We start from the raw sequence: 18,132 nt of genomic DNA, 5'->3' as shown, positions 1-18,132 counted from the left end.
TCTGAATCACAGATACAGTAAAGAGAGAAAAGACCTCTACTAAGTAAAATCAGCAGTGTGTGTGTGTGTGTGTGTGTGTGTGTGTGTGTGTGTGTGTGTGTGTGTGTGTGTGTGTGTGTGTGTGTGTGTTTGCTGTAAGAGCTGTGAGTCTTTCAAGTGTTTCACACATAAAAACACTTCTTTATACAGATCTCCTGCCAGATTGCTGAATATTTAAGTAATAACATGAAGAGCTTCATTCCGATCATCTGCTTCCCATGGCTTTGTACAAGAGTTGGAGTCAAAGCTAGAAACTCCTAGACCCAGACCCTTAAGACCGAGACATGGACCAAGACAAGACCCCTTGAGGGCTAGATCCAGACTAAGGCCTGTCAGTGTTAAAACCAGGCTGTCGATTCTAATGAACTAAAATAGACCAAAATGCTCAATTTCTTCCAGAAAGTGTTCATTTTAAACACTCAGCAATCAAAGTTATCGGTTGTTGCGCAACATTAACACTCGATGGGTAAGGTTTGTCAATACAAACTTTGATGGCCTCGTCTGAAAGTTCAAACTAGTTTTAAAAGTTGTGAGTTTGATGGTTATACAGACATTGCAGTAAGACAAACAGCCAGCTAGATAGATAGTCAGACAGACTGCCACATACGTAGTCACATAATTTATCAAATAGATTGATAGACTGTTGCTCTGTCTGTCTATCTTAAAGCAGATTTTTTTTTTGACAGTTAAAATTTGGCCATTTTGAACATTCATCAATAGTTGCTTTCACACAAACAGCCTTTTCCAGAAAATAAACTTCAATTTTAAGTTTAGAGGCTATCTGTGAACACAACCCGTTCAAAAATAAAGATAAATTTAGCAATAGCTAGTTCCCTTAATGAGAAGTTGTATCATTACCTATAAATGTCCATATTAAGGGTACGTGTGAACAAAGCCATAAGATTACCATTTTCAGTTCGTAACGAGGACACGCTGACGTAAGAAAGGTCTGACGGAGATGTCAAATTTACACCGCACCGTAACACGTGTGATTCTGAAGTAAGACAAATGTCAACACATTGACTAGATAGGGAAACCAGAGCACTTCTGCATTTTCCGACAGCTTAAAGGAACAGTAAGTGATTCGGTTACGTACGATAAAATCACCAGACTCCTTCGGGAACGCGCAGTCCCCTTTGTGGTGATACATACACATTACTGTGCTTTTCAGCTGCAGATGGCGTCTCCGCCTTCGGATGCTAGCGACAGAATTTAGTGATTTCGTTGTATCTCAAGCAACTGGATAAATGTAAACATTTGGCAAAAAATGTTAAATATCACCAACATTACCGATATTCAGAATTCAGATACAAAATAATACCCGGCCATGTTTTCAAACAAGAAGCCTACATTTCCGGCACAGCCACGCAAGTGACATTTCCGGCAAATGATGTCACAGAGTTTAACGGCATTTGGTGCTGATGTGTGAATGGTACTAGCAACACGGAAAAAGACGGAAAGTCATTGCATGTGTGAATAGCACATGTGGTACATTTACTAGTAAAGGCAACCCAACTCTTTTCCTGTGATTTACCTGGTTGCATGTGTAAAAAAAAGGCTAGAGTCGTAAGATTAACGACATGTTTGAGCACGTCAGGACACCCTGATGTAAAATGTAGAGGATTTGGTTAATCTGGAGTAAAATAAAAATGTCACCAAATTGGACAGATAGTGAAATTATTCCATTTAGTCTGAGGATATAAAACATATTTGATATTTTAGAGCTGACTATATAGGGCATCTTGTTTATATAATGTTCCACGATTAAAATCTGAAGTCAGACGGTGAGCAGCCAATGGAAATCTGCCGTATGCGGCCACAGCACTGGACTACAGAGAAATGGTCTCGAAGTCTCAAGACCACAAGTTCAGTGATCCAACTCTGCAATGTTCTGTAGCCAACATGCAGATAACCTTCACATGAAATGATATCATTATAGTCAGGTGACAAATAATCACTTCTGGTTTAATTCTAAACTGATCGGTGTTGCAGTCTATTGCGGTACAGTGTGGAAGTCTTGGCACTTTTGCAGTGTAAGCAAGCACACACACACTCACATGGCTTTTGATTAGTTTTTTAGTGTGTGTCTGCTGTGTCAGTGTAAAGATTAATATTTGTAGGTTATCGTGACAGGGCCCTTAGTGCTTACCTACGCTCTCCAGTCCACGATTTCAACACTCAACAGTCGTTCTCTCACACAAGCCGTTCTCTCCAAACCTGCTGAAAACCACACTTTCTTGCCAGCCTGATTTATTCTCCGTCAATGTGTTTGTTTGTGTGTGTACTGTGGCACTTTCTTAAAGCTGCTCAGCAGTGTGAGTGTATATGTGATGGGGTTATGTTTCTCAGTAATGTCTCCTCCCAACTGCCATGACTCCCACAGGCTCCTTCATGTCTCTGGGGTCCATCTGACCTGGGGTTAATAGCCTCCACCACTCAGTTGTTTTTACAGTTGGCCCTACAAACACTACAAAGCGGCATTAGATTTGTTTAGAGGTGCACAGGAGATGTATAGAGGAGTTAAGCGCCCGTCTGCCTCTCAAATCGTCCAAATCTACGCCGTGATATACTGCCCACAGACCTCAGCTCTAATCTCGCCGGCATTCCTGCTGAGACCCTTAAGGCCGGTTAAAGTGACACGGTAGAGGAATAACCCTCCACATCCTAATGTTTTTTTCCTTTTCTCTCCCCTGTAGAGAACGATGAGACCGGTGTGATGGATTGTCTGCTGGAGGCTCTGCAGTCTGGAGCCGCTTTCAGAGACCGCAGGAAAAGAGCGCCCAGACCCCGAGGTGAGTCTCGTCATACGCCTCCAGTCACATCCCTCCATCATCTCTCATGTTCCACATCTAACTCATTGAGTCTGCACTTCCTTTTTAGATATCTGTGTCTTTTGATTCTTCTTATTCATCCATTCTTTCTGTTTATCCTTTCATTTCTCATACAATTGAAACAAAACTGTAAGTTCAGTGGCCCCAAAAAGTATTTGGACACTTAAGTCACACTTAAATGTGTGTATTTCATTGAAATAATGTAGATAAAAAAATCAAACCAAATGCTGCTACAGCTTTTTTCAGACCTCCACCTCTCTTCACTTCACATCATTTTTGCTCGATTAGTTTTATTGGATGTATGAAGTCACACAGGTGTCCTAGCTGAGTAACCACAGGTGAAGTTCAGCATATTAACTAGCAACATGTTCCGCTAACAACCACCAAGTCTTTATGTTGAACAACAGGTCTCTCTCTCTCTCTCTCTCTCTCTCTCTCTCTCTCTCTCTCTCTCTCTCTCTCTCTCTCTCTCTCTCTCTCTCTCTATATATATATATATATATATATATATATATATATATATATATATATATATATATGTATATATATAATGATTCTTTGTTTGATATTTTGTTATATAATCCAAAGACTTCATACATTTTTAAGTGTGATTTAAGCATCCAAATACTTTTTCTGGCCACTGCAATATATGTGCAATATTTGTAATATTGTATTTAGCAGCCTGAAGCACCAAAGGTCATCGAGCACATTGAGGGGTGAGATAAGGAAGAGTCGTCTTCTCCACTGTTCATGTTATGAATTCTACACAGCTGACTTCAGAATACATTTTCTTTCTAACAGACGCTAGGTTTTAGACTCTAGTGAATGGATGAAATCAGTATAGTATATACAACTTAGTTGCTGGACACACTCAAACATTCACCCAAAAATGTATATCATTGCATTTACTCACCCTCATGTTGTTCCAAACCTGTAAGACTTTCTTTCTTTTGTGGAAAACAAAAGATGTTTGGAAGTTTGTTAGTCCTAGAATGTGAATGGTGACTGATTAATCATTCTGCTCATTTTGTTTTCCACAGAAGAAAGCTGTAAGCAGTGTAGTCACAATACCAAAATTTCAGTAGTCGGTACCGATACCAATAAATTTAGCAATTCTCGATACCAATTTCGATACCACAGCAAAAATAGGTAATATGCTATTGAACACTCCTTTAGCCTATTAAAATGTTAAATTTCAATGAAAATAATAAATGAAATTTTTTATTTTTTTGCAGTGAGAATCACTCTGGCACCAATTAAAATGAACTGGGCCTCACACAAAACACCAAAGTATGTGGTGATTTATGATCACACTTCACTTAAGGTGTATGCGTTTGTGATTATTAATATCAGACGGCCCCTCCCTCCATCCTCGGGGCACCAACTAACGAGTTTCACCGTAACAATATAAAAATGATCCAAATGGACCATTCAATAAATTACAAATGTGTAAATTGGAGGGAGTTGGTCATCTGAATAATCTGAAGGATTCGAGAGCAACCTAACCCTTTAGAGCTCTTCTGTATCATCAACAGTTGTAATAAAATGAGTTTTATTTACAAAAACAGATAATCAAGAATAACTAACTAACTACAAAGTGGTACTAGTATGCTAAAAGATCAAATAAATGAATAGGTAAATAATGTGCATAGGATGGAAAGATGAAAGTGATTGAATTGGATGTAGCAGACTATTGCCTTATGAAAGATAAATTACTGTTTCTCTGTTAATTAATTAGGTGAAAACTTATTCCTAATGAAACAAATAACTCAAAGATTATTTGCAAAACATTTGATACACAGCTTATGCAATCTATGAGTGAAATCACATCCATTTGCAGTTTAATAATCACACTAGGACATATCACAATTTTAAATGGATTAATTGTCCATTTCGGTGTAAAAGGAGTATTCAAATGAGCTTGTGAGCATTTGTAAGCAGCCGCCTGTCAGTCAGAGGGCACGCAGGTACCGAATTGAGTCGGTGCTCAGTAATGCCAGTACTGTAGAAACACTGGTATCGTTATATCTTTTTTATTTTAATATCGACTTGATACCGAAATAACGGTTCTTTTGACATCACTAGTTGTAAGGGTTTGGAACAGCATTAGGGTGAGTAAATGATGACAGAATTTTCATTTTGGGTGAACTATCCCTTTAGGGACATCTAATTTTAATTTGAAAAGCCTTCCTGTATAGAAATCAGCACAAAATCAACCCCCCACTATCGGCACACCAATGGAGTGTAATGCAGCTGACCACTTTCAATAGAAATCAGTGTGCTGTCAGCAGAGCCCAACAAATTGACCCAGCCAATCAGAAAGCCCTGCTAAATGCTGCAAGAAATCTCAAGAAATGTCTTCACGCTAGGGCGTATGGAGACTAAGTGTGTTCCTGTATTAGAGCGACTCTCACTCTTGTCCCGTGTCCCAATTCCACAGATGAACCACCTCACCGGCTCAGCCTGAGTCCACAAAGAGCTGTTCTAAAAGACTGCAACCACGGTAAAATCTGAATTACAAGAGTGAGAGAAACGAAACATCTCTCTCCACTATTTGCTTGCCTCCTCTCTCTTCGCTATTAGCAGCATTAATATCATTCACTAACCCTGATCTATGCCCTGAGTGTCTTTTCTGATTGGGGTTAATGTCTGTGTTGCCCTGTCTCAATCATGTATCCCTTTTTTTTTATTGATTTTTTTTTTTTTTCTTTTTCCTATCTTATACCCACTATTGATCATTGATGAGGCCAACTGCCTATTTGAATGACTCATAACAGTGCCTCAAAGCCTCAGCTTTAAAAACAACAACAAAAGGCAAGCTATAGCAGAAAGAGGTTTTCACCTGCCATGGTACGACTGCTTCTAAACTGCTGGTCAAAAATGCAGCAGGTGTTATAACTAGTGATATAGGTTCAGAAGCTGTATGCCTTAAGTAGCTGCCTTAAGTAGCTGAATGTGCTGTGCAGCCTGACAAAAATAGATGAGCAGTAATCTAGTTTTTAAAAATTGGAAGAAGTCTAATTTTTATTTTAGTTTTAATTTTTGCAGTGTAGTTTTGTTTTGCTTCAGTCTAACCTCTGGCCAATGATGTTATCAGTTCCTCATTTAAGACCAAGTTGGGACGGTTTTTCTCCAACCCAAAACCCAACTTTTTTCTGTTTGGAAACTGGCCAAATCTTGCCATCTCTCTTCCGGAGTGGCTAATTTCCTCTTGTGTCCTTTCACTGCATGTCTCTGTCTCTTCTGTTGGCTTGTATGTTGTTTTGTCATTTCAGCCAATTGTGTTGCTTACAGCTCTTAAATCTTGTCTGGATTTGATTGGACGTTTTGATGCAAGTGTCAGAGACAGCAAGGTTATAATCAATGTCATGCACTCGCTTTAGCTGCTGTTACCGCCAGATGTTAATGTATCATCTAGGAACTTGCTGTGTCCCGTGAATGTCACATTTCAAGCCAAACTGAACGAATGCCTGAAATCCCTGGACATGTTTTTTGCTGAAGAAGATTTTTCACTCATTATTCTCTTTTGTTGTTGTCCTGTTGTCATGACAAGGCCCAGTCACAAAACTGCATCATGTTCTGCAGTTACTCCTTAAACATGAATATTTTGGGTTCAATACTAGTTAAGATTAATCAGCTGAATTTGTGGTATAGTGCTGATTACCACAAAATATAATTTAAACTTGTCACTCCTTATGTTGCATTCCAGTCATTTTGACCTAGACAACTTTTTATTTTATATATAATTTAATTTTATTTATCACACATTATACATTTGCACATATACAGTGAAATTCTTCTTTTTTTTTTTTTTTTTTTTTTTTTCCCCCCACATATAGCTGGGGTCAGAGTGCAGGGTCAGCCATGATACAGCACCCCTGGAGCAGATAGGGTCAAGGGCCTTGCTCAAGGGCCCAACAGTGGCATCTTGGCGGTGCTGGGGCTTGAACCCCCGACCTTCTGATCAGTAGCCCAGAGCCTTAACTGCTGAGCTACCACCATATATCAGAACGCATGCACGCACGCGCCAAAAGTATTCGCTCATCTGCCTTTAGACGCATATGAACTTAAGTGACATCCCATTCTTAATCCATAGGGTTTAATATGACGTCGGCCCACCCTTTGCAGCTATAACAGCTTCAACTCTTCTGGGAAGGCTTTCCACAAGGTTTAGGAGTGTGTTTATGGGAATGTTTGACCATTCTTCCAGAAGCGCATTTGTGAGGTCAGACACTGATGTTGGACGAGAAGGCCTGGCTCGCAGTCTTCGCTCTAATTCATCCCAAAGGTGCTCTATCGGGTTGAGGTCAGGACTCTGTGCAGGCCAGTCAAGTTCTTCCACACCAAACTCGCTCATCCATGTCTTTATGGACCTTGCTTTGTGCACTGGTGCGCAGTCATGTTGGAACAGGAAGGGGCCATCCCCAAACTGTTCCCACAAAGTTGGGAGCATGGAATTGTCCAAAATCTCTTGGTATGCTGAAGCATTCAGAGTTCCTTTCACTGGAACTAAGGGGCCAAGCCCAGCTCCTGAAAAACAACCCCACACCATAATCCCCCCTCCACCAAACTTCACAGTTGGCACAATGCAGTCAGACAAGTACCGTTCTCCTGGCAACCGCCAAACCCAGACTCGTCCATCAGATTGCCAGATGGAGAAGCGTGATTTGTCACTCCAGAGAACGCGTCTCCACTGCTCTAGAGTCCAGTGGCGGCGTGCTTTACACCACTGCATCCGACGCTTTGCATTGCACTTGGTGATGTATGGCTTGGATGCAGCTGCTCGGCCATGGAAACCCATTCCATGAAGCTCTCTACGCACTGTTCTTGAGCTAATCTGAAGGCCACATGAACTTTGGAGGTCTGTAGCGATTGATTCTGCAGAAAGTTGCCGACCTCTGCGCACTATGCGCCTCAGCATCCGCTGACCCCGCTCTGTCATTTTACGTGGCCTACCACTTCGTGGCTGAGTTGCTGTCATTCCCAATCGCTTCCACTTTGTTATAATACCACTGACAGTTGACTGTGGAATATTTAGTAGTGAGGAAATGTCACGACTGGACTTGTTGCACAGGTGGCATCCTATCACAGTACCACGCTGGAATTCACTGAGCTCCTGAGAGCGGCCCATTCTTTCACAAATGTTTGTAGAAGCAGTCTGCATGCCTAGGTGCTTCATTTTATACACCTGTGGCCATGGAAGTGATTGGAACACCTGAATTCAATTATTTGGATGGGTGAGCGAATACTTTTGGCAATATAGTGTGTGTATATATATATATAAAAATGTTAATATGTTCAAAGATGAAGTACAAAACCTGTCATAATTACTAAAAAGTTGACAAAAAGATCTAATGCATTAAAAAAAAAGAGAGATATTTAGTGGGTTAAAAGGTGTTCGCACAAACTAACACAACACGAGTTAAAAAAAAAAAAGGCAAAAATCGAGGTTACAGTGCAGCATCTACAATGGAGGTAAACGGGGGCCAATTATTGGTGGGTGTTAAGGTGGAAATGTGAAGCTTATAATTTTGTAAAAGCACATACATTAAATTTTGTGTATTATTTGAGCTGTAAAGTTGTTTTACAGTCATTTTAGGGTTTATGGTGTTATATCGTAATGGCAACGAAGATGAAAACGAAATCATCTGCTCTTGTCTGGTGCATCTAGATCTGATGAGAAACTTCCATCCTTACAAGCTTTCACATAAACTTGTAAACCTGTCAGAAACGATGTTTGCTATTAGATGACCTCGTTTTACCTCTCAGCTGCAGATTTTAAGATCCAATATATTAGAGTTTAGTGTTTCCCACTGTTGTCTACAGTAGTGATCATTTTTATATGCATTAGCTACATAAGATAAACAGACACGCTGTCTTGTCAAAGGTTTTCTTCATAACCGTTATCAAGGCACTTAAATTAAGCTGTAACCCCATTAGCAGTTATTGGTTTTAATAGGAGTCCCTGCAAGCATGCAGGAATACAATTACTCCAAGATCTCCTCCCACACCCACCCAGAGCACTGATAAAGTCTGCTCTCGCTCCCACTGGTGTTCTGTTACGACTTATCTCAAATTAGATTGTAGTGTGGAGAAAAGAGTGAGTGAATGGAGGAGAGAGAGAGATTTGTTGAATAGAGAGCCGAGTGTGTTTGTGTGCTCTCGTCTTGATGCAATCTATCATAAGTAAGACTGCTGCAGTTCCAGCTAACATTTAACCCCCTCAGCAAAAACGCAATGAAGGACATAGGGCATTTTGGGACATCAAGAGTGGCACCCTCCCCTACCACACTCCTCTAGCCATGGGGCAGGCCACTGCTGCACTTGTCCCTGTGTTTCATCCCGGGGTAGGCTAATGGAGCCCCGGGCTTGTGCAGGCCTCTGCAGCTCAACAAGCCCCGCTGTTGACCAGACTAATTAGTTCTCATCTCACACCAGGCTTCTGTCCCATTCATCTTCATTTCAGCTGCTCCATCTGCTTTTTAAATAAAACTCTTCAGTGTTATACACACAGTGGTGGAGTCCGTCCCATTGGTGCCTCCAGGCTTCAACTTAAAGGCGTGTTATTTGCACAGAGGTGGGTGATGAGTTTGTCTCTCTCTGGAGAGGAGACAGTAGTTCGGTTCCAAAACCTTGCGAGCTACCTCGCTGACCATTGCCTACATAGGGATCCACTTTCCTAAACGATGCTTCATTAGTGCATGTAATCCACATAAGTAGCCCATCTCACGTAAAGTGCACACGAGACTCAAGTTAGCATGTCACTCAGCTAACATCGTGATAACAACTATAAACATACACAGCACATACAAAGATTGGCTAAAATATGTCATTGTTGTTATATTGAACTATTGTTATTGATTCTTTGTTGTATCAATACATGTATTTTTATACTCTTTTTGTAATCTTCTCTTGTTTCGACCACCATTTTTTGGAACATCCTTTGCAAGGGGAGCTCAACTTCAATGCCTTAAAGAGTTTTCTGATTTAGTTTTTCTAGCACTTAGTCAAACATGTTGGTTTAACCGTCCAGAGACCATAAATAAATAAATAAATGTCTAATGAAAAGCTTAAAAAATAATAATAATAATTTATAATACGTTGGCATAGGTAGTTTGGAATAATATTTTTGTATTATTTATTTAAAGAAATAATGAAACTGTTTTGTTTTAAAATATTATTCATTTTAGAAAAACAAGTTGTCCACCAATCAAAGTCAGGTGGTGTAACGACATGTAGTTAGCCGTTTTGTTTTCATGTGACCAAAAAAAAACATAAAATAGAAAAGACCCCTTTAGACCCTCAGGACTTTCTTTTTATATGTACTGCATATATACAGTGGCCCCAAAATGTACTTGGATGCTTAAGATGAACTTAAAAATGCATGAATTCCTTTGCATTTGAAAACAAAATATCAAACAAATGTGCATTTATTGTAAAGAAAGATAACATCAGCACACCTTTCAAGCAAAGCATTTAAAAACAACAAAAAAAGCTTATGTTTTGAATTATAAAACAACAGATATGTGGTTTAAAATTAAGACAAACTTATTTGGACAATTGATAATGATTACAAGTTCAAGTGTTTTAGTTTTTACTTTGCAATCTGTTCGTCCGCAGAACTTCTTGACAACGTCTGGGCATAGAATCAACAAGTTTCTGTAAAAGCGGTGGTGAAAGTTTCCTCCAGGTTTTACCCACCAAAGCTTTCAGTTCATCCACACTAGAACATCAATGAACTGACATTTTCTTCATAGGTGCTCTCGACAGATCAGCTGAAAAAAAACCTAAATATTCCATCCTCTACAGTTTGGTATATTGCAAAAAAAAAGTTGCAGGACTCGTGAATGAGAACAGAAAGTGCACAGGCAGACCCAGAAAGACAATCAGCAGATTGAACATGATAAAAGAGAAACAGGCAAGAAAGGATTGCCTCACACTTCAATGAGAATTACCAGATACAACTTAGTTCACAGACCATTAGCAATAGGATCAATGAGTATGAGTACAGAGGGAGATTAATGCACATTTTGCTTAGGTCAAATGGAGTAACTAAGAAAACTTATTTACTGTGTATCTGTGAAAAATATTTTACTTTGATTGATATAGTGTGTACTCTTGCTTGTATTTAAAGGATTAATTCACCCAAAAATATAAATTCAGTCATTGTTTACTCACCCCTGTGTTGTTATAACCCTATATGACTTTCTTTCTTTTTCTCAACACAAAGGGAGAAATTGTGAAGAAATGTTGTGCTCAGTGATATCATACAATGGCAGTTTATGGTGACCACCTCTTCAAGCTTCAAAAGAACACAAAAGTATAATTCAGAAGTATAATAAATTATTCATGAGACTCATGATTGTTATGAAAGCATACGATAAGATTTGGTGAGAAACAAACTGAAATCTAATGTATTATTTAGTGAAAATATTCACTGACCGTTGATCTCCGATGCATTCGTGAGTCTGCACACCAGCTTTAGAGCTTTTTGCACGAGAGCAACGGTAGTTACACAGCAAGCGCGAGATGGGGCGTTCAAGCGAAAACTCATTTTGTTTCGCTTCAACAGGACCACCAGCGATATTAACAACAGAAAACACAACATAGCTTCACACAAACCAGAGAACAGAACTTACATGTCTGAAGAGTTTGTAGTGGAAGAATAGTTGCATTTCAATGGAGTCCTCCATCAAACAGAGAGATGGGGCTGGAGATAGCTACAGTCATACTGTGTCCTACTCAGACACCAAACGGCACACAGAAAAGTAATACTTTCTATGTTAAGATGCTGCAATGAACAAAGGGACATTCTGTGGATCGCTTGGTTTCTATATCTGGCGTTGCACCCGGTAACCCTGTATGCTATGAACTGGCACTGGACCAAAATGCGATGCGTGGTGCGAGCGTGAGGTAATTGTCTGTGTTCTGCGACTGCTTTTGGGTCCTTGAATTTGGTATAATGTGCAAATAAGGGCAGCCGGTGGAGTTTGCCCCCCTCGGGTAAGATTATGCCTCCCCTAGGGAGTTTGTGGCCTACGCAGACTGCGTAATCTGCGTATAGGGAGCGGCGCTACCGTCAGTCTCCTCCATCACACTTTTTGATTAAGGACTGGGCATTGAAATGCATCTATTCTTCCACTACAAACTCTTCAGACATGTAAGTTCTGTTCTCTGGTTTGTGTGAAGCTATGTTGTGTTTTCTGTTGTTAATATCGCTGGTGGTCATGTTGAAGCAAAACATAACGAGTTTTCACTTGAACGCCCCATCTCGCGCTCGCACGTGCTGCATAACAACTGTTGCTCTTGTGCAAAAAGCTCTAAAGCTGGTGTGCAGACTCATGAACGCGCACATGAGATCAACGGTCAGTGAACATTTTCACTAAATAATACATTAGATTTCAGTTTGTTTCTCACCAAACCTTATCGTATGCTTTCATAACAATCATGAGTCTCATGAATAATTTATTAGACTTCTGAATTATACTTTTGCATTCTTTTGAAGCTTGAAGAGGTGGTCACCATAAACTGCCATTGTATGACATCACTGAGCACAACATTTCACAATTTCTCCCTTTGTGTTGAGAAAAAGATAAAGTCATATAGTGTTATAACAACACAGGGGCGAGTAAACAATGACTGAAATTTATTTTTTGGGTGAACTAGTCCTTTAAGCAAGGTATCCACAGGTCCTTAAAAAGTCTTAAAGTCTTAAATGTACTTTTTAAAATTTAAGACCAAAAAAGTCTTAAATTACAAGAAGTCGTTAAATTTCGTTTGCTGAGGTCTTAAATTTTGCGGCGTGAATAGAGGAGACGCTTAAAACAGCAGAATCTGCACGAGTAAAAACATCTCTCGCTCTCTCTCTGGTGCATCCGTCATTTAGCAGCTGACGCTTGAGTTTAGTGTGAGCACGCACAGGGAAGTGCATTTTTACTGAACTTACGATGTTACACATGTATAAACCTTCATAAACCCATTAATCCGAAATGCAAATGGCGTTATTTTGCGTATCTAACACTGTCGCTCCTGCTTATAATCGACAAAGCTGTCAGCGTTACAATTTGCAAGCGCGCAAGGCTGGAGTGGTTTTTTGACGCCTTTCAAATCGTTGCGCTTCCTTATTTTACACTATACCTTTGACAATAATTGTAAAGCTAACAGAACTACTCCGCTGCAGAGTTACACCTGTTATATCTCTCATCTCCATCTCTCTAGATCTAGGGCTGCCAACGTAATTGACACTGTTCTCACGCTCTCACGCCACACGTCCTTTTTCTCATGCAGTGATAACGTCGCGGAGCAAAGAGGACACTGACAGCGCATGGACAGACAAGACAGAGCAAGCTGCATGATGCTGCGAGTTATTCAGACCAATCGGGGAAAACAGCAGCACAGCGTCTCTCCCTCGCTTTTTCTTTCATAATTTAATCTGATAACATTTTCAATACATCTTGTCAGCTTTAAACAGCCATTTTTAAGGTAACTGATATTTCAGATATTTCACTCAAAAATTTAAATTATCATCACTTACCTTCATGCTGTTGCAAACCTATATGACTTTCTTATTTCAGTGGATATCAAAAGGAGATATTAGGGAGTTTCAGTCACCATTCACTTACACTGAATGAAAAACAAGATGCAGTGACAGTGAATGGTGACTGAGACTAAACGTTTTGCTTGACATCTCCTTTTTTTAGTTCCATGGCAGAGAAAAATTCTTTCAGACTTAAGGGTGAGCAGTGATGACAGAAATTACGTTTTTAAATGAACTGCCCATTAACTACCTGTTAAAGGTATCTGCCAAGAAAAAAAAGATATAAATGTTATTCAGCACATGCTAGACCTTATTCACAGCAGCGGTATCTTTGATATTTAATGACAATGACAACAAGACTGTGCAGGATAGATGTACAGTCTCTTCGATGAGATGTACTGCAGTTTAAAGTGTTTTTGAATCATTCTGTGTACAAAACATTGAAAAAATATCTTTTAAAGGACACTCAGTTGACAAATAACTCCAGACAACATGAGTTGTTTAAAATCAGATGGGATATTGGAGCTTTTACAGATTTATACCGTGCATGCCTTTGAAGAGACTGTAAGTCTATCCCTCACAGCCTCGTTTCCATTCCCATTAAAATTCAAACATGGCGCTACTGTGAATAAGGTCTATAGACCAATCCTCTTATTTACAAAAATGTCAGCGCATGCGAAGTAAGTGATGGCAGAAAGCCTGCTGACTGTTGTGTTAGATTTGACAGATCAGAGGATTAAATGAAAGTATGACACAAAACCATCATAAATACAAACATGTTCTTAGTGATACAATTACTATAATGATATGAGTTAATAACAAACATGTAATCATGTTTGCTATAAATTTATGCTGCAAAGTTGTGAGTTGAAACGATCTCAGTCCAGTCAGATCTGTTGATGATCTTGAAGCCACAGCAGTCAACGAGAGCCCTCGGAATAATTTTTCAACAACGTAATCCAATAAAATGTTATTTTTTGCACATGGTTTTTGCCACCACTTCCGTGTTTGACATAAATGGTGACGTTGCCAAAGCATTGTTCTAATGCGTCATGTCTGGCTAGAAAGCAAGTGACTAAAGTGAAGGGTCACAATATAGGCTACATACTTTAGGCTGCATGCATTCTTAATGATTTCATTTAGAGTTTTAATGTTGTATTAACTCATTAACACATAAATGCACAATAATATATATATATATAAAAACAAAACATGTCCAGATACATTCAAGTAGCCTCAGTGGTTTTGTATTTACCAGCTAATGAATTAATGTTTTTTTTTTTTTATTGTGAAAGTGGTCTTAAATTTTTAAAGTTGGCCTTAAAAAGTCTTATTTCATTCCTTCGAGCCTGCAGATACCCTGTTTAAGGCAGGGGTCTCCAACCTTTTTTGCACCGAGGGGGTTGTTCGTTAGTTTCACACTCATGTCAACATTGGTTATTGGAAGAGTGGAACCAATGTTTTCTAAAATCGTGTCTTTTATGTACTTTTGGATAGTGCCTCTTAAAGGGCAAAGCACACAACAAATAATACAGTGGCGTATATCAGTGCTGCACAGAAATTATTCCCAGAACGTTCTTGTGATCCGGTTGCAACTCTTCCATGGCCCGGTACTGGGTCGTAAGGAGCAAGGAAAGTATTTTAATACATTTTACCTCATGGTTTACGAGACACATCGCTGTTTACACCTGGTCACATAAAAGCGTCTCCTGTGACCACTTGTGTTTGGATTTAGAGGGGAGGGTCTCTGATTTCTTGACGACATGCACCAATCACTATGTCATAGTGTTACTGCATGTTAATAAACATCACAAAAGACAAAGAGTGAAAATTTGAAATTTAATCTAAGCACAAACGCAATATTTTGAGCAAAAGTATCCATTGTTTTAGTGGTTAAAACAGTTGTTAGTTCAACTTCTGATGTGTGTGCTTTTCATCTGTGTCCCTGCATGCTAATGTCAGACGCACTGAAACAGATCCGTGAAGTTCTCGTGTTTGTGTATTTATCCACCTTTCAAATTTTCTGATCAGAGGGTTATTTCCTTTTAAAGCCTTTTTTTTTATCTGCATAGTGTAAATGGGGCCTAAGTCATGAATTTTTTTATTTTTTATTTTTGTAGAAAATCACCTCACAAAACTTTACTTGTCAATGACCCGTATACAAATAGATCACTGCAATACGTTTTTACTGTTAGCTGATTGACAGTCTAAAGGGTACAGTGGGAAAAGACCAGTGGCTTCTGCTGGACTCTATCAGCTCTGTTCTTGTCCCCTCTCTCTCTCCGTAGAGTAAATACCCCTCAGTAATTGATCTTCAGGGCTTTAGTGTTTCACACTCAGCGGAGCAGGAAAGCAAATTAAAATCAGACACATCTGCAACAGGAGACACTGTAATAAACCACAAAAAAATGAGCCGCTCAGGCCAAGTTTGTGTGGCCATTAAAGTGGTGGGAAACAGCTCTTTCAAATGTGGATGTGTTTTCTTTGTGTTGCTGTGTCTCTATGTGTATTGGCCACTAGGGCTTGTCCAACCCAGGTTGGAGCAATGAGAGTCAAGATTGCATTTTCCTGCAGGGCTTTTGGGAGCGAGCAGGCCGTCATTCACTTTATACAGGCGGACAGTCAGTTTAAGAGCTCCGGTATCTCAAATCTGTGTAATCTATGGAGATTCAGGTCCCTGGACTTGCACTGTTGGCTGTCTATTTGTCTGTACAGTTCAGCCGGGCAGAGGTTTAAATCCTCACAAATTCTTACATCAACTCCCTGTTGGACTACACACCCAAAAAGTGCGCTGTGGTCAAGATTGAGGGGTAAAAGCTTTCCTACAGATCCTGCTTTCATTTTAGGAGCCTCTCTTTCCTTGCTCCCTCTTTCTTTTTCTATTCGTCTGAGCCTAAGGCAACACTTAAAGCCTTTATGTGTGACCGAAATCCTGCATCCCTCCACCTGCTTTCCTCTGGATGAAGATAAAGATGCTTTATGTCTTGAGTGACCAGGGTTAGGATAAGAGCAGAAAGAAAGAGAGTGAATGGATTGATTGTATTTGACCGCATGGAGTGCTTTGAATCCACACAGCAATTGGTTCAAGAAACCCAGATGTAGCCTTTCAGGTCACTCTTGCATTTGCTTCCCAGTCCTTGAGCCTTATACTGTGCTGTTGAGTATGTCAGAGAAGAAACCGGTACATTTGTCACTCTTCTGCCTTCTTTTTACAGGGCTATTAGGCCCTACTCACTGATTAATATTCCACCCAACAATGATCAAGTAACAGATTCCTGAATTAGAACTTGAAATTGATTTTATAGCTGGCTGGGAAAGGTCACTCAGCACTTGGTAAATGAAACTAATGGAAGGTTTGCAGTCTGAGGAGCATGAGCCTGTGTTAAAGGTTTTATGGATGTTTTTGACAGACAAGAATGATCATATGCTTCATCTTGGACATCTCTTGTTTGGAAACTATTGGTTAATGGGCAATGTTAACAATAGCCGCTTTTCCACTATTGGGCCAGTGCGAACCAGGGCTATCAACTGGCCAGCCGGGACCAATAGCCTCGGACCTCGAGCCGCAAGACCGAAATCAGTGTTATCTAGAATATCGAGTTTATATGGTATGTAAACATTAGGTAGCTAGCAAGATAAGTTAACATTGATAACTCACCAACTGTAACTGCCATGGTGTCCCAAGTGGCCTATCCACTAACAGCGGGATGATGTCCCAACACACCGTCTATGTAAGATCACCAAACCATGGAAAGTAATTTCTTTGGGCACCGCTTTGTCCAGGATTTGTACTGATACCCGCAAATGTTTTTTTTTTTTTATGTATTTTTTCCCTGAACTGATACCATTGTGCGCTGGAACCACAACCTGGGAAGTTTGGCGAAATTCTGCCTTTGACATTGACCATGCCTTAATCCCTGGTTGGCCTTGTTTGGCCCAAGGGTAATCAGCGAGCCAAAGGCCATTGACCGTTGGCCCCGAGAAAGCCCCAAGGAGGTACGATGAAGCCCCAGAAGTGACAGTGGGAACGCAACTGGCCCTGGCACGCACTAGCACGCCCTCATTTGGCCCGATAGTGGAAAAACGGCTAATGAGAACATGTCTAGGGGTGGGTAAAAATATCGATTTTCTGATGCATCGGGATCTTAATTTGAACAATAACAGAATCGATTCTTAAATCCCCAAATCGATCTTTTAATCTATGCGTAACTCTCCACTACAGTGAGAGGAAATCACTCACATTTGCAACCAAATTTTGCGCTTCGCGTCTAAAAATGTATATATTTGGCAACTGGCTGGTAAATGTTTAGATTTCACTCACCAGTGATTGTGTAGTATAGTGGCGGAGTATTCAGCAGCGAGATCCTTTCACCGTGTATTGAGTAAAAATTGTTCCATGTAATGTGTGTCCAAAGACGAGATTCATCCAAACCATTTGTCATTAAATAATACCTCTTTTAATACCCTTTCTGTTTTCTAGTCAGTTGATGATCAAAAATAATAAGGGAAAAAAAAAACATTTAATTCTATCATGCATATCATAGATGAGATTAAGCCATTCGAGTCTCTCGCGTTAACATGCGCTCATCTACAGATGTAATTTTTTTAAGACAGTACCGGTTTTAGCACGTGTTCAACAAATCGATATAAATACTTTTAAATAGTAAAAATTATGCAATGAAACAATAAACATGTAACAAAATAATATATGAAATATCATATATT

At 39.7% G+C, this 18,132-nt stretch overlaps 1 protein-coding gene across 1 annotated transcript in view; it reads left to right on the top strand.

Annotated features, from left to right (window-relative positions):
• diaph3 (diaphanous-related formin 3) overlaps positions 1 to 18,132 on the top strand; it is a 484,493-nt gene that overhangs the window by 398,496 nt on the left and 67,865 nt on the right. The window contains 2 exon segments of the mRNA XM_051672192.1: positions 2,736 to 2,831; positions 5,311 to 5,373. Of these exon segments, the coding sequence (XP_051528152.1) occupies positions 2,736 to 2,831; positions 5,311 to 5,373 (159 nt within the window).

This window comes from Myxocyprinus asiaticus, chromosome 35 (genome assembly GCF_019703515.2).
Source record: "Myxocyprinus asiaticus isolate MX2 ecotype Aquarium Trade chromosome 35, UBuf_Myxa_2, whole genome shotgun sequence".
In the NCBI taxonomy this organism is placed as follows: Eukaryota; Metazoa; Chordata; class Actinopteri; order Cypriniformes; family Catostomidae; genus Myxocyprinus; species Myxocyprinus asiaticus.
Note: the sequence above shows the minus strand (reverse complement) of the source record. Positions and strands in the feature narration are given on the sequence as shown.